Here is a 21,811-nt window from a genome sequence, read left to right on the forward strand (position 1 = left end):
CGGCTGGGCCTGTGAGCCATGGCCGCTGAGCCTGCACATCCGGAGCCTGTGCTCCGCAACGGGAGAGGCCACAACGGTGAGAGGCCCGCGTACCGCAAAAAAAAAAAAAAAAAAAAAAAAAAAAAACCTGTCAGGCCACAAACACAAATAAACTAATATATATACAAACCAGAGCAGGAAAACTTATTGTTTACATTGATTCCATTAGAGATAAAGTCATACAACCTCCCTGCTGAGCTAAGAAAATATTAGTCAATGACAGAGCTGCTGACTATGTGAATATCTGGAGACCAATTTCTCCTGAGCCTAAGACTTGGAAATCCAACTTTAAAAATTGACTGAAAGAAAAAAAAAAAGACTGTAAGACTGTAACAAGCAGGCAGCGATTCATCAAAGCACAAACTAAAATCTTGACCAGATACACAGAACTGCGTGGTCACTACAAAAAAAATGTAGAAATATTATTGAGAGTCATGACACACTATTAAAAGAAACATGAAAGAGAGTGAATTCTTTGCATAATGCTGTGCCATTTCATTTGCTTCCAGAACAAACATTCATTTACTTTATATTCCATAAGGAAAAATAATCTTCATTACTCACCACCGCAATTTCCTTATGGAACTTGGCCTCTAGGCTAGAGACATTTTTGAAAGTATTGACATAAAATCCAACTCGTCTACCACGTAGAGATACAAAGAGGCAAGAAGAGATGGGAAAGACCGGTCAGCAAAACTGTATTTTCAATGGCAACGACATACATTAAAAACAGATTTTCTTTACAAAATGTTGAATAACGTTGGATTAAATAAAAATACCTAACCCAAAGCAGGCCCAACCTTTCCTGATTTGTTAATGAACAAAAACAGCTTCTTTTGGTATACAGCGCAACCTTTCCTAGAGTGTTGGTAATAACCCCAAGAAATGGTTCTCACACTTCAGTGTGCACCAGGATCACTTGGCGGTTTGTTTCTGATTCAGTAGGTCTGAGGTGGGGACCGAGAATTTGAATTTCTAACAAGCTCTAGGTAATACTGATGCTGCCGGCTCAGAGATAACACTTTTGGAACCACTGCCCTAAGCATTTGTATTTTGGATTTGTATCTTGTAAAAGTTTTCAGATAGAGAAGTGTATTAATTTTTACAAAATATAAATGGTCTAGTTTTGGTGTCATATATTTGGATTCTGAAATTTGTTTGATAGAGAGAAATAAAAAAACCTACACATTAATTACAATTTTTCAGCTGAAGTGAGAGCGTACTTTCATTGAACAAATAAAAACACAAGCTATTCATTCGCAATACCTCAAACACATTTGTGAAGTAAAGTCATGGTGGGGGGCTTCTGTGAAATGAGCAAGGTCCCCTCGGTCTTCATTTTTAGGTCCCTAATAGCTACTAAGCACACCCGTCAGCCCAGTGGATTCAACCCAGTATCCCCAGTATAAGTTCCCTCTGCTCTAAATGAGGGCACTTTGGACTCTATATTTAATTCAGTCCTTCTGACTCCATCTGAGTAAATCACTACTTTGATTTAATTCATGTTCTTTTTTCAGTGACAGTCTCAAAAAGCATCCCAGAATCCTGATTGGTTAATTAGATTCCAAATGCCAGTCAAGAGCAAGAAAGGACCAGAAATACTAAATAGGTCTAATATATGGAATAAACATATATTCAGGGAGTTTATAATAAGAATACTTATTGGGGAATAAGAATGTGCCCATACACAGTAGGCACCCCTCTTATTTAAACAAAGAGTTGAAAGGCTAGAGAAAAGGGGGCTTCTAGTGGCTTAGCTGTGCCTTGTGGTGAGTCAAATGCCAAACAGTAGAGGTGGATGAATGTTGCATCATCATTAAAGCCAATAAAAAGAAGAGCCTTCTAAGCACTTTCTTATATTCCCTCACTTAACCCTCATAACAACCCCCTAGGCAGTGATTCTCATTTTATATCCAAAAAAACTGAGGCACAAGAGTTTTACTGTCCCAGGCCATGCAGTTAATAAGTAGATAACCAGTATTTGGTTGCAAAAGGAGGAAAACGCAATAGAAAAGCATGGAATGTTTGCCAAGAAATTCTGCTGAAGCGTGAATGTTGTTATTTCCATGCTTTCTCATGAATTACGTGGTTTGGAATTTTAATAAACTAAAAGCTAGAAGTTCAATTTAGAGGTTCGGAAATGAAACAATAGTTGAGTGCTAAAATCCATTCTACCAATAAGACTTACTTCTCCTATGGCTTAACCTGTACCTTAGATTCCTACCATGTTTCACTTAATCTTTTTTTTTTCTTTATAAGATTAGTTTATTTGGGTTTTCTTCATCTTTTTTTTCAACTTCATTAAGGTCTAACCGACAATTAAAATTGTATGATATTTAAAGCGACATGATGGTGACTTGATATATACATTGTGAAAGGATTCCCCCAACTAGTTAATGAACACACCCATCACCTCACATACTTATCTTTTTCTTGTAGAACATTCAAGTTCTATTAGCAAATTTCAATTATATAACACAGTGTTATCAACTACAGTCACCACATTTACATTAGGTTCTCAGTCCTTATTCATTAGAGCTGAAAGTTTGTCCCTTTTACCAACCTCTCCCTACTTCCCCCACCGCCAGCACCTGGCAACCACTTTTCTACACGGTTGCTATGAGTTTGCCTTTTTTAAAAAAAGATACCACATATAAGCGATACCATGCAGTATAACCTCACACCTATTAGAATGGGTATCATCAGAATGACAAGAGAAAACAAATGTTGGCAAGGATGTGGAGAAAACGGAGCCCTTGTGCACTGTTGGTGGGAATGTAAATTGGTGCAGCTGCTATGGAAAACAGTATGGAGATTCCTCAAAAAAATTAAAAATAGAACTATCATACGATCCAGCAATCCCACTTCTGGATATATATACATGAGGGAATGGAGACAGAATCTCAAAGAGGTATCTGCACTTCCATGTTCATTATTCACAATAGCCAAGATATAGAAACAATCCGAGTGTCCATCAACTGATGAGTGGATAAAGAAGATGGGATATATAGATACAATGAAACATTATTCAGCCATGAGAAAGAAGGAAATCCTGTCATTTGTGACAAGACGTATAGACCTTGAGGGTATTATGCTAAGTGAAATAAGCCAGACAGAGAAAGAGAAATGAATGTTTCGCTCAATCTTAATATTCTTTATCTACAGTGATCATGTGGCCCCGAATTCACCTACTTTTTCTTTTAATTGATTTAAAGTACAGCTGACCCTTGAACAACACAGGTTTGAACTGTGCAGATCCACTTACACATGGATTTTTTCAATAAAGATAGTACCTGCATTTTCATTTGACAGATCTTTAAATTAACTAAGTGTAGGGGAAAGCTTGTGTTCGATAAGAGATCACAATATGTGGAGTCAAAAGAACTAGGGTTTGAGTTCTGATTCTAGCTCAACTGTTTCAGTTTCCTGCCCTTGGATGAGTCCTTTATCAATGCTTTTGTTTTTGAGGCAGTGCTAGCAGTGCTCGGATTCTAGACTGTATGGGGGTCAGCAACCCCGCGTTGTTCAAGAGTCAACTGTAGGGCTTCCCTGGTGGCGCAGTGGTTGAGAGTCCGCCTGCCGATGCAGGGGATGTGGGTTCATGCCCCGGTCCGGGAAGATCCCACATGCCGTGGAGCGGCTGGGCCCGTGAGCCATGGCCGCTGAGCCTGTGCATCCGGAGCCTGTGCTCTGCAACGGGAGAGGCCACAGCGGTGAGAGGCCCGCGTACCGGGAAAAAAAAAAAAAAAAAAGAGACTCTGAGACATTACCATTTCCCCAAAGGACTTGTCTGAGGCATCCTCAGGTCCCTCCTGGCAGCTGTCAAGGCCAACTTAATTTCTTTATTAAGATGTTTCTTTGTTCTCAGAAATGGTGGAAAGGATTAAAAGCTCAGTTTACCGCAGTCCCAGCTTGCCAGCCAGGATGCTTGCACCTCAGCACTGCCCTGAGGGAAGCCTGTTCCCCCTGGGAGCTGGTCACTGTTTTCCCCCAGAGCCCCCTACAATGGAAGAAGAATACTCTGCCTGTAAGTCTGTTTCTGTTTCATAGATAGGTTCATTTATGCCATATTTTAGATTCCACATATAAGTGATATCATATGGGATTTGTCTTTCTCTTTCTGACTTAACCTCACTTATGATCATGTCTAGTTGCATCCATGTTGCTGCAAATGGCATTATTTTGTTCTTTTTTATGGCTGGGTAGTATTCCATTGTATATACGTACCATATCTTCTTTATTCATTCATCCGTCAATGGACATTTAGGTTGCTTCCATGTTTTGGCTATTGTGAATAGTGCTGTTATGAATATAGGGGCGCATATATCTTTTTGAATTAGAGTTTTCATCTTTTTTGGATATATGCCCAGGAGTAGGATTGCTGGATCATATGGTAACTCTATTTTTAGTTTTCTGAGGAACCTCCATACTGTTTTCCATAGTGGCTGCACCTATTTACAATCTCACCAACAGTGTACTAAGGTTCCTTTTTCTCCATATCCTCGCCAAGATTTAGGATTTGACTTAAAGCAGTGTTGCATGACAAGCACAGTTCTGTTTATTCAGGGTGGTAGCATGGGGCTGCTGATGGGAATTGAGAGATATAAGGCCCCACTTCACCCAACAACTTCTTGTTCAACCACTGAGTGGGAAAACTGCACTTAATGGCATGAGAAATGCAGAATACCTATAAATAAGAAGAATATTTAACATCTAAAATAAGAATGAAGTTTGGGTTAACAGGTAAGGGCTGAAAGTAGAGGCTTCGTATCAAAGACAGAAGACTAGATGAGCTATTGGAATAAAGGAAGTTCTTCCAAAAGCTAAAAGAGTATCCTTGTAAATTTCAAGGTTAAGGACAGTTCTCCTAATGCTGCTTAGTTGAGATTTGGGTCTCCACCTAAGAAATATACCAAGGTCTAAAACTGTGCCATCCAATGTAGTAGCTGCTAGCTACGTTAGGTTATTTAAATTTAAAAGAGTTAAAGAGAAATCCTTTTAATTTAAAGTTCAGTTCCCCGGTCACACTAGCCATATTCCAAGTGCTCAACAGCTAGCCACGTGTGGCAGGTAGCTACCATATCAGAAATTATAGATTACTGAACACTTCTATTGCACAGTGCTGAAGCATCACACAGAATAAGACAAGATAAGGAATATTCTCTGTTCGTGAACTTCTATAACTTGTACAGAAACATCTTTACCTTGACCATAACGATGGTAACTCTTCTTGTAAGTCAACGTTAAACTCTTCAAACACTTTCTGTGCTTTCTGAAATTCCTCTTCTGCCTAGAAGTGACACATAACATGTTTACACTAAAAAATATCACATAGACACAAGCCATTTCTAGACACAACATCGCTTAATATAAAATAGGAATAGCTTTATGGCATCCTGGAAACATTTTGGGAAGGAGAGAATCTGGTAAAAATCCACAAGATTTGTTTCAATAAAAGTGAAATACTGGGGACTTCCCTGGTGGCACAGTGGTAAAGAATCCACCTGCCAATGCAGAGGACACGGGTTTGATCCCTGGCCCGGGAAGATCCCACATGCTGCAGAGCAACTAAGCCCGTGTGCCACAACTACTGAGCCTGTGTTGTAGAGCCCGCGAGCCACAACTACTGAGCCTGTGCTCTAGAGCCCATGAGCCACAAATACTGAGCCCACGTGCCACAGCTACTGAAGCCTGAGTGCCCAGAGTCCGTGCTCTGCAACAAGAGAAGCCACCACAATGAGAAGACCACGCGCTGCAACAAAGAGTAGCCCCTGCTCGCCGCAACTAGAGAAAGCCCGCGTGTAGCAACGAAGACCCAACGCAGCCAAAAATAAATTAATTAATTACTTTTCAAAAAAGTGAAATACTGAATCTTATTTTAAAAGGAAAACGTGATTGATTACCATGGTTGCTCTTGCATCTCTTACAGAGTCATTCACTCTACATAAATGCATTAACAGCCTGTCACATACACTGCTCTGCTCGGGATACTGGACACGGATGCTTCTCCAAGAAATGCCCCGTCTAGTGGGAAGTCTAAGTAATTACACTACCAGAAAGGGTTTATAAGCTGCTACGGAGCATGCTATTAAGGAAGATGGTGCAAGGAATAGAGAAGGTTCCATAGGGCAGGTGATGTTTTAACTTGATATCAAATCTTGAAGAATGAGCAAATGTTTGCTAACAAAGGGGATGGAGAATGGACTGCAATACATAAAAGGTGGAGTTGCTGGATTTGGGATGCTAGTCACTAACCATGTGGACTTATCAGACTGTTCCACCTCTGTGCACGTCAAATCCGTACCATGGACATAGCAATGCCCACCTCACAGGTATTGTGAGTATTAAAGAAAGAGGATGTAAATGAAGTGTTGAACGTGGTGCCTGGCACCTCAGGGGCCTCGCGTGAAGGGCGGCTCTTATCACAGTTGCTCAGCAGCTGGTACTGTAGGTCACGGAGGCTCCAGCTTAGGACATGTGTAGAGGAAGGAAAGGAGGGGAAAGAAGACTTGAAAGCTGACAAGGATGGAGAGGGTGAGTCAGAACCAAAGTGCGAAGGTCGCATGGGCCATGGTAAGGAATTTGGAATTTTTTTTTCTACAGGCAATGGGAGCCATTAAAAGACTTAAGCAGGGGAGAAGCTCTATCTAGATAGGTGCTGCAGAAAGGCCATCCAGGCAGCTGTGTGTGTGCAGGTGGGGGAAGGCAAGACTGGATGCCAAGTGAGAGGTCAGCAGGTGTCTCCAGTGAGTTGTCAGCCAATGACTGACATACATGGTAAAAGCTCCGGAAATGGGTTTTCTAAAAGAAAAAGAACATCATGCAATTGTAGTACACATCTGTACTCTCAAGCACAATTTCTGTCTGAGAATTTCACTCTCGATTTCCTAGTTGAATCTGCATTCTGGCATCAAGTCTGGAGCACGACCACAGAAAGAATGTAAGGACGCATTACCTTCTTTGATCAGGTAGTACTGTTGGGGGCGAACGTTTATTATGATGAAAATGTGAGTCAGTGTCACCCATGTGAACTCAACTATGACCTGAAAACCCTTAATGTTACTTAAAAATTATGAACAGCAGCCCACAAGCACCGTACTTCCGTTTCAGTTCTGCCCTGATTCCAATCTCCATGAGAAAGGAAAGATTTCATTTTCAAAAGCAAAGTTGCTACAGGTCACAGAACGTGGAGGGTGGTGACAACAGTGGGATAGGTCCCTACCTTAGTGATGCGACTCTCATCCTTCCTCTTGGAGCTCTGCAAAGCTTCCAGATGGTGGCGGGCACTGTCATAGTCCACCAGCTTCCTGCTGCGCTTTGCAATGCGGTTCTGCCAACAGGGAAACATATGCACTAAGAAAGAGACGTGGTCACAGACTCTCTTCTTGACTGCCAAAATGCCTTCCTTGTCGGCAGTAGCTGAGGACCTTGACCGGAGATCGAGATGAACCAGAATTTCACTAGACAAATGATCCCTGGAAAACAGACTACAGCCTCCGCTCCTTTGTGTGAAAACCATTAGGTAAAGGCTTCCCTTCCAATAATTAGGACAATCATGAGGAGGTGAAGGCAGAGTTTGCAGTCAAAGACCAGAGAAATTCCAGAACTGGTTGAGGGAAGCACATAAACCTATACTCTCAGTTAGTCTCTATTCTAGATCTTTAAATGTTCCATTTTGAAGACAGTATAAGACTCTATTAGGATTTGGTTTTATAATTCTAATAGCACTCACACTAACAGCAGTTCTATAAATCAGATTTACTTCCTAAGAAACCCTTTTTCCTAGAAGTGTTTGTCAATCCTTTTGTTCATTCAAATTATCTGAGGAGATTTAAAAATATATTGATTTCTAGAGACTTTTGTTTCCAGTTAGGATATAGGGAGCTGCAAAGAATGTTACTGCCACACTAGCAAGAAAAAAATCTGGATAATTTATAAAAGCATAAATTGTCTTGATTGTATCACAGACATGAAGTCACAAGGCAATAAAGGAATCTCAATTCCAAAGAGGGATGAGTCTCTTCAAGGAGAGATGAGACATACCAACTCTTTCACCTTTGGCAGGTAAAAGCTGTGGCCACCATATAAGTGGACAAGAGTAGCCAGCTAAAATTTTAACACATTGTTTAAGGTCTATTGTGGGCTAACGTGTCAGTTTGGAATAGCTGGGTGTCCAAGACACAAAGGGAAGTTGCACTTATGGGCAAGCTCTTTCCTTGGGCCTCTATTGGATGCTATGAGAAAGTCTGGGGACAAGACACTCCCTTGCAGTGCACGTGAGAATGAAATGATCTCTGATGGCTATGGGGGTAGAAATACAAAGCCCTGTCCATTCCCTTGGACATTTTTCTCTTTACAAAGCAAAAGCCTTAAGCCACTTGAGGAAGAAACAACAGATCCTCTGGTCCACAGAGACCAGGCAGAGATCCACTGATTCTGGGGGAAACATAGAAGCAAAATCAATCTGGCCCCAGTGATGGATAGGAATCCCTTGGGCCCCTAGATATATTCAAAAATAATTGTAACACGCAGAAGAGTGGGAGAAAATAAAACCCACTTGGGGAGGATCATAAAACCCTCTTGGGCCCAAGATCTGATTCCTACAACAAGAAGAGGTCTGATCCCACTTGGACAGGGTCAGGAAACTCCTATTCAAGCTCAACCACAGATACAAGGCCGACTTTGCCTAAGAAAGGCCAGGAAAGTATAGCATAAAACAGCCTTGCCTCCACTCCAAGCCCAGCACTGAATAACAAGATACAGCTGCCTACCACTGGAGAAGGGACAAGTGTATGGAGAGAGACCCCCCTCTGAAACACTGGCACACAAGGACACCTGAAATCTGAGGGGGAGCAGGAACACTGAGAAAAACTCTCTGGCATCCAAGGGCCCAACCAATGTGGGTCAAAGTAGAGGCAAAAACTAGACTTCAACCCAAGAGTATGAAAATGTTATAGATGTTAGACTATACGTGCAAGGTATGAGCAGCCCAATTCCAGAGGAATTTGAAAGCGACGGTGCACTGAAATAACAATAGCAACAACAAAACACAAATCCAGCTCAAGCTGCAAGCAGATTAATTTGAACTCTCACACTACTGGCTTGACAAAAAGGCATGCTCGTTTCCAGGCATAAATATTACTCCAGTCTTCACTATTCTACACACGATGTCTGGCATTCAATCAAAATTTTGAAACACACACATTAAAAAGAGAAAAACGGCCCATGAGAAAAGACAGAGCAAGCAACAGAACCAGACTCAGACATGACCCAAATGTTGGAAGTATTAGTAACTTTTTTGGGGGGCTGCACCCATGCAGCATGTGGACTCTTAGCTCCCCAACCAGGGATTGAACCTGTGCCCCCTGCAGTGGAAATACAGAGTCTTAACCACTGGACTGCCAGAGAAGTCCCCAGTCAGTAATTTTCAAATAACTATGACTAACATTTTAAAGTATCTAGCTGGAAAAGGTAGACAAAATACATAAACAGATAGGGAATTTCAACAGATACATGGAAATTTAGCTAAATGGAAATGATACAATTTATCAGAGAGGAGAAATTTCTTCATTAGACTTAAAACAGCTGAGGAAAGAAACAGTACAGTTCAAGATAAATGAAATGAAGAGAAATTTTTCTCATTAAAACACAAAGAGAGGGACTTCCCTGGTGGCACAGTGGTTAAGAATCTGCCTGCCAATGCAGGGGACACGTGTTCGAGCCCTGGTCTGGGAGGATCCCACATGCCGTGGAGCAACTAAGCCTGTGTGCCACAACTACTGAGCCTGTGCTCTAGAGCCCACGAGCCACAACTACTGATGCTGCGTGCCACAACTACTGAAGCCTGCACACCTAGAGCCCGTGCTCCACAACACGAGAAGCGACCGCAATGAGAAGCCCACGCACCACAACGAAGAGTAGCCCCCGCCTGCCGCAACTAGAGAAAGCCCACACCCAGCAGTGAAGACCCAATGAAGCCAAAAATAAAAATTCATTAATTAATTTTTAAAAATCACTAAAGAAACCCCCACAAAGTGAGCAAAAATTTAAAAAAAAAAACAGAATCAAGCATACAAGACCTATAATACAATATCAAATGTCAAACAGTCTAACATCGTGTAACTGGAGTCTCAAAGAGAGGAGAGGGAGAGGCAGAGAAATATTTGAAGTGATAATGGCTGAGAATTTTATAAAATAAGGAAGACATCAGAAGAGTACACATCCAAGAAATTCATAGAATCCCAAGAGGGATAAATACCAAACAAGACACAGACAGCTACACCAAAACCAAACTGCTTAAAATCAAGAATAAAGAAAAAAAAATAAGTACAAAGGTAAGAATTACAGAAGACTAGTCTTCAGAAACTGTGTAAGCCAGAATACAATGGAGTAGCATCTCTTAAGCACTGAAAAATAAAAAACCAAGAGAGATTTTTAGAATTCTATTCGCAGTGAAAACACCTTCCAAAAGTAAAGGTGAAATACACGTTTTTTAAAAGACAAACAAAAGCTGGGGGAACTCACTGCCATATAAGAATTTTAATACCAACAGGAGCTGTACAAAGAAATGAGTACCAGAAATGGTAAAACTGAAGGTAAATAGACAAGATTTTGGTTTTTTACTTTGAATTGCTTGAAAAGGTCACTGAGCTAGAGAAAAGCAGAAACAACAGATCATGGGCTTTATAACCTATATGTATAGGGAAAATATATGACAATAATAGCCCAAGGGAAGGGAGGGAAGAGCTGGAAATATACTGCTATAAGGTTCTTAGACTGTACATAAAGCGCTGCAACGTTATTTGAAGTTGGACGTGATAAGTTAAAGATGTACATTACAAACTGTAGGGCAACCACTAAAAATTAAGTTAAGGAGGAACAACTAATAAGCAAATAGTGTAAAAAATACTGATTCCTGAGCCCCAGACTAAGAGATTCTGATTTAGTTAGTCTGAGGCAAAGTCCAGGCATCTGTCCTTTTTAAAAAAATCCCCAGTGGTCTAGTTGTGCCCAGCTAGTCTAATACTGAGAACTGCAGAAGAGGATCCTTAAAAAACTTTAAATTTCATATGGTAGGAAGAAGAAAAACAACAACAATATAAATGTGTATCGTTTACAAAACAAAGTCCTCCGGATCCTCACAGCGATGCCCAGTATGGGTGTGTCAGGGATTTTCCCATTTTACAGGTAGGGAATTTGAAGTTGCATGAGATTAACCTCTAACTTGTCCAGAATTACTCAGAACGTCTGTGGCGAAAGATGAATTAGGTATCAGCCCCGGGACCAGGGCCAAGAGTAGGGTGACTCCAGTAAGACACCTAGGGCACAATGTTTAAGGAGGCTCTCCCTCTTGGGGTAATGTTAGTGCAGGGTCAGCAGTCCTTATATTTTGAACCCTCGTGCCCCCACTTGTCTCACTCACTCCCTGCCCCTGATGCTTGGTTAGTGCTCTTTCCAGCACCGCCCAGGTGTCTCTGACAGACTCTGTCATCCAGCTGCCATCTGTCACTCTGTGCTACTCCTCTACATCCACTTCAGGGGTGACGACAGGTGGGGCGGGGCAGTTACTCTCATTTAGCTGCTTCCAGATCCCTTTCACTTTACTCTCTGCACCGACCACTTCCGACTGGTGTCAGTGGAAGGATGGCTGACATACCACGTTCACTCAAAATATGCGATGGGTCAAGCCATAATTCAAAAAAGAGTCATGCACCAAAATGTTCATTGCAGCTCTATTTACAATAGCCCAGAGATGGAAACAACCTAAGTGTCCATCATCGAATGAATGGATAAAGAAGATGTGGCACATATATACAATGGAATAGTACTCAGCCATAAAAAGAAATGAAATTGAGCTATTTGTAATGAGGTGGATGGACCTAGAGTCTGTCCTACAGAGTGAAGTAAGTCAGAAAGAGAAAAACAAATACCGTATGCTAACACATATATATGGAATCTAAGGAAAAAAATGTCATGAAGAACCTAGGGGTAAGACAGGAATAAAGACAGAGACCTACTAGAGCATGGACTTGAGGATATGGGGAGGGGGAAGGGTAAGCTGTGACAAAGTGAGAGAGTGGCATGGACATATATACACTACCAAACTAAGGTAGATAGCTAGTGGGAAGCAGCCACATAGCACAGGGAGATCAGATCGGTGCTTTGTGACCACCTGGAGGGGTGGGATAGGGAGGGTGGGAGGGAGGGAGACGCAAGAGGGAAGAGATATAGGAACATATGTATATGTATAACTGATTCACTTTGTTATAAAGCAGAAACTAACACACCATTGTAAAGCAATTATACTCCAATAAAGATGTAAAAAAAAAAATGCGATGCATTAGCCCAGCAGAGTAGAGAGAAGGGTGCTAACAAGGTGACAAAGCTCATTACTTTCAGCAGACATCTGTTACCTTCCAAGGAGCACTGCCCCTTGAGGTAGTGGCCTTGTGTAACTCTGTGAAAACTTTTACAAAACTCTGCTTTGTGAACTTGGTCAGGGGTGGGGAGGTTGTCCTTTAGTATCTTCCAAAAAAGCAAATCTTGATGCTCTGAAGATAAACTTGATTTTCGGAAGGAGCCAAAATTCAACTACTTCCAAGCCTGGGAACAGTGCACTGGATCATCTTATTTTTTGTTCAAAAACAAGAAGTGAAGTAAATAATGTGCGTCATTTTCTTGTGTAACTGACAAGTCAATTACAGAGTACAGCTTACCATATGGTAGAAGGGACATGTTGAAGGTCATCACTCATTTTGATGCATATATTTTTGTGTTGGCAAAACATATCAATCTTATTGCCTTACCTATCTGATATTTGGGAAACCTGAAAAAAGAACCACATCTCCTAAGAAAGGGTAGAGTTAATACACTATAGCTTTCACATGGAAAATGATACAATTCTTATTTAATCATCCAATAGTAAATTTTATTAAATAAATTCACTAGCTTAATCGTAAATAGTTTAATTAAATGGCTTTTAAATATTTACTTATTTTAGTTATTTATTTATTGTTATTATTTTTGGCTGTGTTGGGTCTTAGTTGCAGAGCTTGGGCTTCTCTCTAGTTGTGGCGTGTGGGTTTTCTCTCTCTAGTTGTGGTGCTTGGGCTCCACAGCACGTGGGCTCTGGAGCTGTGGGATCTTAGTTCCCTGACCAGGGATCGAACTTGTGTTCCCTGCATTGGGAGGTGGATTCTTTACCACTGGACCACAAGGGAAGTCTCCATTAAAGGGTTTAATTAAAAGTTCTTCAGATTCCCCACTATGCACTGACCGTATGCAGTGAAGAAAGTAATTTACTAAATTTTTAAAAAATTTCAACAATAACTCCAAGTTGGAATTCATTTTGGCCCACTGCTGTAAATATATGCTTAATGGCTCATGCACAGCTGCCAAGATAAAATCTAAACTTCATTTTACAATAACTGCTAACAGCTATAAGCCTGTGTAGGTTGGGGACAAGCTGGCTCTTATTACAACATTGATTTTAGATATCAGTGCTGCACAACAAAAACTGTAACACCAGGTGCCCTGACAATCACAGCTGGAAAAGTCAAACACCATTCCCTCATGAATGGTACTGCATAGCCCTTGCTGATGGGCTGCAGTCAACATTTGGAAATTTGCCTAACCATGCACACCCTGTTGATGTCAATGAGTCAAGGAAGTCAACTGTGTTCCAGGCTTTGAAAATGCTCCACTGTATTTTTAATCATAATCCTCCTTTTCATCAATAACCTATTCACTACATAATCTCTCAGCACTCACTTTATGAAGTGACAGAGTCTGTATCCACATCAAACTTCCGTCCATTGAGTAAGAGGCACAACATCTGTGTATGTTCACAGAAGAAAAGTCTTTCAACGATTAGAAACAGCTATCCCAACTGCTCTCCAACCCCAGATTGTTTCCTTTCCAAGTTAAACACTGCTATTTCCTTCACTGTTCACCATATGAAATGGTTTTACAATTGTCTATCTTGGTTGAAACCCTATGTGTATGCTCTAATATTCTGAATGTGACTTCAGAGAAATAGAGAGAGAGATTATGTAGGCTCTTTCCATGAAGCAGGTAAAACCATGATGCAGGTAAAACCATATTTCATTTATCTTTGGGGAATCCAGCTAGATAACATGATTCCAAATCTCTCATGTAAGATGTTTCAGTAACTGGAGGATCATCATTGTGTGTGACCTCAACCATGGACACCATGGACCACAGGAAAAGAACTGCTTAAACAGAATAAAAGGACTTCCCTGGTGGCACAATGGTTAAGAATCCGCCTGCCAATGCAGGGGGCACGGGTTCGAGCCCTGGTCTGGGAAGATCCCATATGCCGTGGAGCAACTAAGCCCTTTCACAACTACTAAGCCCACGTGCCATAACTACTGAAGCCCATGTGCCTAGAGCCTGTGCTCCGCAACGAAAAGAAGCCACTGCAATGAGAAGCCCGCACTCAGCAACGCAGACCCAATGCAGCCAAAATTTAATTAATTAATTAATTAATTAAAAAATAGAATAAAAGTTCCACTGAGTGTTTCAACAAACTGAAAAGACTAACCAACATAATCCATCATGAGTTTATTTTAATCTCTCTGTTTCAACAAAGGTACTTCTGTAGGTCTTCTGAAATTTTACTCTCCTAGAGAGAATGGTCAATTGCCAAATAGCTATTGCTGGGCAGTATCATAACAAATAACAAATAACAAACAGATCCTTCACACATTTTTGATGATACTAAGTTTTTGTTCCTGAAGCTCAACAACTTTTCAAATGTATTCTCCTGTAGTCAATCACAGCCTTTATTTGCTTATCTAAGTTGTACTACCAAATATTATATGAATAATTTAGACAAGTTGCGAGGTTCTTTGAAATTTTCAAGTAGGAAGACAAACGTTTCTTTTACCTAATTTATTAGGAATTGATTTCTATGGAGACTGAATTACCACGCAATAAACAGTATTCTAAAGCGTGATAATAATTCTGAGACTGTTTGCTCCACAAATGCTGCAAATTCCAAGACAAAATGTCAATGCCTATCAAATCATCTGAAGATATCTCAAAACACTTTCCCTGTGTACAGAATTATAATTTTTTAAAAAATTGTTTAATTTCTCAGAAAATTTTTAAAACTGACTTAATACCTTTCCAAATTAAGATGTAGCTATACAATGACTCGGTAAAGCATTCTGCTGCCTATTATGATAACATCACCTAGAATTCGTCATTTGGATTTGTTCTCTGGGACATTTTGCCAACAAGGCTAATGTGTCCAGTCTGATCCACTTAGGTTTTTGTCTGGTGCCTCTGGTGTCCCAAAACACACTTCGGGTGTTGGCCATCTAGCATTAGACATTCTGTGTGAGACTGAGGAAACGAACATCATTGATAGGAGTATAGTTTTGGCCAAGAAGCTTCACTATGTTTCACGGCCAAGGGCGGTGCACATTATTGCAGATAGTTTCCTGGTGTCTGGCAATGGCTATAAAGAAGGCCAGGTAAAAAATGGAACTTCACATCAGAGGTCACCTAGCAAGATACTGAAAATGCCCATGGACACTGGTTCATGGCCTCCTTGCTCTACAGGAAGGGCACATGGCTGTCTTACCTAGCAGTCCTCTTTGAGCTGGGAAAACAACTAGGGAGCACATCTATTAACGCTACCATTTGCTATATACAGCCAGGATGGTTTAAAGACCATCTATACCTTAAGAGTCAATTTCAAATCTGTGATATTCAATCCTTCACTTGTATATTTTCCTTTCATTGAATCCAAGATATAAGAATAAGACAAATGTTTTAGACAAGATATTTTTAGATCCAGATGCAAATGTATTTGAAATGCTTACATCTTAAGAATTCAATGTGAACCTGAAAATTTCAAGGAGAGAAAAAATATGCAGGTGTACTATGAACATACACAAAATAAACAGTAAGGAAAAGATCAGATTTTGCTCTCACATGTGTAATGAAGTGTCTCCTTTCCTCATGACCTTTGTTTATTCTAACGGAAATTCTTGCCAAATGCCATATAACCAAAAGGTTTGAACATAAAGAAAACTGGAATTTTTTGGTATCTCTGATTTATGATTTTCTATCTATAGGATTAAAAAGACTTCTGTAGAGAAATAAAAGCTGAAGCAGTTCATTAAAGGGGGAAATGTGGTTTCTGGAACTATATTTCATTTTAAACTGTTAGGAACAGGATAAAAATCTCATGCTTAAATAAATGAAAAGTTACCAACTGTCTTTGATGTCAGCTTGAGCACTTTTAATTCTACTTATCTCTTGCCCATGTTTTAATAAGAACATGGGACCATTCAATTCTTCCCTTTATAGACACAGAATAAAATACCTTTATGTCAGGAAATTGGCCCAGATAGGTGTCCAGTGTCAGCAAGGACCCATCCACTAGTTTTTGATGGAAGTCTTCCCACAGCACATCACATTTCTGAAAGAAAAAGAGAATAAAGAGACAACTGCAGAATTATTTTAATTGGATAACTTTCACCAACTTCTAAAAAACCTGAAACTATAGAATTAAATAAGTTCTACTTCCCTGGCTAGTAAATGCTAGAAAAGTGTGGATTATTTAAAAATACAGTAATTTGGCTACCAGTTCTAATTTATAATATAGGCTACCTAAGGGCTCAGCTCATTTAAAAATGTGTTTCTGATTCCGAATTACTAAAGAATGTAGAAACTTCAAGAGGTCCCCAGATTCCTATAAATGGACTTTGGGGCTAGGAGTCTGTGAAGAATTCCACAAAGACGGTTTGCTTCTGAAGCAATCCATGAAATTAGAAACCACTCCAGACAAACAGCAAACCATTGCTGAAGCCTCCACATGGAGAGCAGAAAATTTAGTCATACTGGGAAGGGCCCTACCATTTATGGAATATCAATTATGATAAACACAGTGAGTATTAGATATTATTATTATTCTTACTTCTATTACTGTCAAGGCATTGGGTTAAAAGCTGTATGTGTCTCTGTGTGTATGTGTGTATGTGTGATTTAATTCTCACAATAGCCTTATGAAGAAAGTCTCATTGTTGCCATTATACAGAAGATGATGCTGAAGTCCAGAGATGTTACATAATTTGGCTAAGGTCATGCAGCTGGTATATGACAGACTCTGGTTTCAACCCTTGAATCTGAAGCCCATGATCTGTCGATGACACCAGGCTGCCTCACCAGAACAGAGTTCATAGCCCAGCTGTGTGACTTTGGAGAACTGAACGTTCCTGAGTTTCAATTTCTCCAAGTATGTGAGTTGACAACATAAACTCGCTTCACAGAATCCCAGGCACGTGCGCAAGAACGTCATTCCATATTCCTCCTATTACTACATTGGGCGTCTCCTGACAATGCCTACCCTTTCTTTCTTCTTAGCAATAGAACGTCCAGTTTTAGCCGGGCACACAGCTGCCTAGGATACAGACTATACGTCCCAGCCTCCACTGCAGCCCAGTGCAGCCATGAGACTAAATTCTGCCAATGGGATGGACTTTCAGGAAGTGGCCCTAAAAGGAGGCTTGTCCTCCACGCTTCCTCCTTCTTGCTGACTGGAAGACAACAATGAGAGCTGATAGCCAGAGCTCAGAGTCATCTTGGACGTGGAGGTGGCAGCAGGGATGCAAAGACAGGTCCCTGATGCTCGTGGGTCCCCCATCCCACACCTGGGCTGCCAACCTCCAAGGTCGGTGATGGGAGAGAAGCTTCTCTCTTGTTGAAAACCACGTTTTAATGGTCGATTGGCTTCTCTTTTTCACACGTTAAAACCCAAGTCTAATTGTCATAGACCCTTATTAAGAATTTTATGCAGGGCTTCCCAGGTGGCGCAGTGGTTGAGAGTCCGCCTGCCGAAGCAGGGGACACGGGTTTGTGCCCCGGTCTGGGAAGATCCCACATGCCGTGGAGCGGTTGGGCCCATGAGCCATGGCTGTTGAGCCTGCGCGTCCGGAGCCTGCGCTCCGCAGCGGGAGAGGCCACAACAGTGAGAGGCCCACATACCGCAAAAAAAAAAGAATTTTATGCAAACAGGGACTTCCCTGGTGGCGCAGTGGATAAGACTCCATGCTCCCAATGCAGGGGGCCTGGGTTCGATCCCAGGTCAGGGAACTAGATCCCACATGCAAGCCACGACTGAGAGTTCACATGTCACAACTAAGGAGCCCATGTGCTGCAACTAAGGAGCCCACCTGCTGTATCTAAGACCCAGTGCAACCGAATAAATAAAGAATTTTAAAAAAAGAATTTTATGCAAACAAAAAAATTTAAGTCCACCGTACAAAGAGGCTTATCTTATGATCTGAGCAGATCCCCTGAACATGCAGTGTCAGGTGCTTCCCCATCAAAAGATTCCAAAAATCCTGGCAGCCACGAGGATCAAGGTAGGACAGCAGCTGTTTCCTTAGGGATCAAGGTCAACAGTGGCATTTGCCATACACAGAATTGTAACGTGGTGTTCTGAAAAGCCATTCACACAAGTTTCTACCATTCCCTTAAAAATTCTTCTTTTCGCACTTAATTTTTAACTATACACCTCTAATCAGAAATTTACAAAATGAGTTAAGCCTTTAACAACACGCTGTTGAAACACAGCATCTTTATATTTAAGAAACGTGAGAAGATGCAGTTCCTCAAAACTGCATTGGAAAATGGCGTGTGGAGGCTAGTTTTGCCTAATTCACATACTGAAAGTTTTCAAAAGAGGTAACAGAGCTCACAAAGAGCTTTCTTCATAAATAGATCTCAGTTTCTATCATACTCATAACAAGATTATGACTTGTGATCCATGTGGGGGTGTCAGAATTTTCGTGAAGCAGCCCAGGAAAGATGCTAACCCATCTTTCCAAAGGCTGCACAGATGATCAGCATGTCATGTACCAGACCCTTCCCTGAGTTGTGGCGGCCATATCTCTTAACTCTTCTGTGCCTCATGAGAAGCAACGAGCTCCCATGAAGTGGGCATGATGGCCAACCGTTCTTTGTTTTAACGAAGAGCTTGGACATGAGAAAACCCCTGACAGCAGGCTTCCTAAAGTCAGTAATAATCACACACACAGTGCACTAGGTCGAGGATGTGAATACACAGACTTTGTGTTATTAGGAGATACAATTATTACTCTCACTTCACCGATGAGGAACTAAAGCCCAAGAAGATTAAAGAACTCATCTGATGTCACAGCCCATTCCGCCTTCCTCAAAGCAACAATAACCACTTTCTCACTTCTCAGAGCCAGACAGCCCTGAGCTAGACGGCACATTTCAGGTGTTAAGACATGTCTAAGGACGAAGCCTTTCATTAGTCAAATTCCTATTAGCAGGCCCTGTCCTCGGCCCTGCAGACCAGCGAATGGACCATCTGGTGGTAAAGTGAATGGGATGCTCTTCCCAGATCCTGTGCCTGCTTTCAAGGAGGATGAGGAAGAAGGCGCAGTACATAAAATCAGGCCATGAGCCAGTTCTCCTACTGGAATGGGCTAAGAAGTGTAGTAAAGGACCGACAAGTGCTATTCTTATGTTGAACAAAACCAATCTTTAAGCCACAGCTTTCTACCCAAGTGGCTTTATTATCATGTTCACTCCTCACTGCAAGTTTGGGGTTGATCTGGATGGTGGAACTGCACAGTGCCTTCTGGGTACACGGTGTCCCCTCATGATTGGGGCCATGAAGTGGTGAGAGGGGGTCAGGGGATAGGCTGAGTGAGCAGGACATGGTGGGAACCTCACAGAAGTCACCCCGGGGCCTCTCACATGCTGTGACCAGCTCTTACCTCGCCAACCATTTTCACATCTTCGCGCCCGTACCAGTCGGGCTCGTAGACTTCATGCAGCGACTCGGTGAGCTTCATGGAAGCCTCTTGCATGCCTAGCATTGAAGAAAAACAACTCCTGTTAGAGAGAGGTAGGTGAGGAGTCTCTTCCTCCTTCCCCTACTTTTCAAAGTGAGAGGAAAAATCTTGAATACTTGCTAATTGTTTAAGGAAAACCTGGGCAGGCACAATTGCTATTTGCACCTGTAGTCCTGATTCTGATTACAGTGTGCATTTTCTAGTATTTTCAGGATGAAGAAACATGCTGGGTCTTGAAAAAATCAACAAGGTGTTCTAGTCTAAAAACACCAATAATAATATGTCCTATTATATGTGCTGTCACTTGCTAAATGGCATGAAACTGTAAATGTATGGGACACCTAGAATACTTACCTATAAAACTAAAGAGTTCTAAAACAATTAATACCAAATGACTTTAAATATTAGAAATAAAGCATTTGGGTGGGTGGGGGGAAGCAGATAGAAGCAAAATCTATAGGATTTTCAGGCATCATTGAAAGGGCTTTAAGTGGCCTAAAAATTTTCAAAAGAAACAAGAAGTTGTTCTTTTTCCAATATTACTAAAAGCTTATACATACAGTTTTAAGTCAGAACTCTCAGAAAGCTTAGTGTTCTTAAGTCTATGGGTATTTTCAAAATTTTCATTAAGGTACAATTTGGTATGTTGCAAAAATACGCTTATTAATAATAGGAAAGCTATAAAGTTTCCCAGTGCAACATGGTGATACAAAGTATCATGAAGTCTTTTCCAGACTCCCTTTGCCCCTCCTTCAAAACATGGAGGGTAAAGTGCGGATTGCCGTGGAGACAGCTCAGGGCTGGGGAGAGCAAAGTGGAGTCTTTGGCTGGTGACTTGGAGAAGCGCCTCTTTGGCACCAGACTCTCCCTCACAGCTGGAAGGTGAGACCTGACCGAGTTGTTGTCCTGGTCTTTGTCACTAGGGGATATGAAAAGGGGCTGGATAGAAGGAGAGGAGAGAAAAACCATAGTGCTGCCATTAAAAATAAAAGACACATAAACTTAATGCCAGCGAATCAAAGAGGGAAAGTTTTCTGTTAAACTGAAAGCTGCAACACTCTAGACTCACCCACATGCTTGCTGAATTTAAGACAGTCAGTTCTGGGTTCAACAATGAGAGAAAAGGACAAAATAAAAGAAGATGGCTGAGGAGTTTGAGGGTTTTGAGCACAAGCTGCCTGTTCTCCTTGCTTGGCCCTCGCAATAAACCTTTCTCTGCTCTACAAAATAAAATAAAAAATAAAAAGAAGATGTCTGAAAGGATCAAAGTATATCCTCAAAGAGTCACACAATGGAATATTACTCAGCCACAAAAAAGAATGAAATAACACCATTTGCAGCAACATGGATGGATTTAGAGATTATCATACTAAGTGAAGTAAGTCAGACAGAGAACTTCATATGATATCGCTTATAAAATGATACCAATGAATTTATTTACAAAACAGAAATAGACTCGTAGACATAGAAAACAAACATATGGTTACCAAAGGGGAAAAGGGTCGGGGAGGGATAAATTAGGAGTTTGGGATTAAAATACACACACTACTATATATAAAATAGGACCTACTATATAGCACAGGGAACTATACTCAATATCTTATAATAACCTATAATGGAAAAGAATCTAAAAAAGTATATTTATATATATTTATATATATTATATATAAAGTATATATATTTATATATATATCACTTTGCTGTACCCCTGAAACTAACACATTGTAAATCAACTATATATCAATACCAATTTTAAAAAAATTAAATAAAATACTAGTCCCACCCCACAAAGAGTCAACATCTAATTTGCTATTTCATAATACTTTTCCGTGCTTTAGGCATAGACCATCCCCCTTTGTATTCTCCTTATAAGGTGCAGATATATATTTGGTCTTTGCACATGAAAGGTA

At 40.9% G+C, this 21,811-nt stretch overlaps 1 protein-coding gene across 2 annotated transcripts in view; it reads right to left on the reverse strand.

Moving 5' to 3' along the window:
- AMPH (amphiphysin) overlaps window positions 1-21,811 on the reverse strand; it is a 172,476-nt gene that overhangs the window by 51,247 nt on the left and 99,418 nt on the right. For both annotated transcript variants that reach the window (XM_060107895.1, XM_060107894.1), the window contains exons 4-8: window positions 19,824-19,918; window positions 16,397-16,492; window positions 7,262-7,369; window positions 5,244-5,329; window positions 604-679 (exon numbers count right to left, since the gene is read on the reverse strand). In XM_060107895.1, the coding sequence (XP_059963878.1) occupies window positions 604-679; window positions 5,244-5,329; window positions 7,262-7,369; window positions 16,397-16,492; window positions 19,824-19,918 (461 nt within the window). The remainder of the gene's footprint in view (window positions 1-603; window positions 680-5,243; window positions 5,330-7,261; window positions 7,370-16,396; window positions 16,493-19,823; window positions 19,919-21,811) is intronic.

Source organism: Mesoplodon densirostris, chromosome 9 (genome assembly GCF_025265405.1).
Source record: "Mesoplodon densirostris isolate mMesDen1 chromosome 9, mMesDen1 primary haplotype, whole genome shotgun sequence".
NCBI lineage: Eukaryota > Metazoa > Chordata > Mammalia > Artiodactyla > Ziphiidae > Mesoplodon > Mesoplodon densirostris.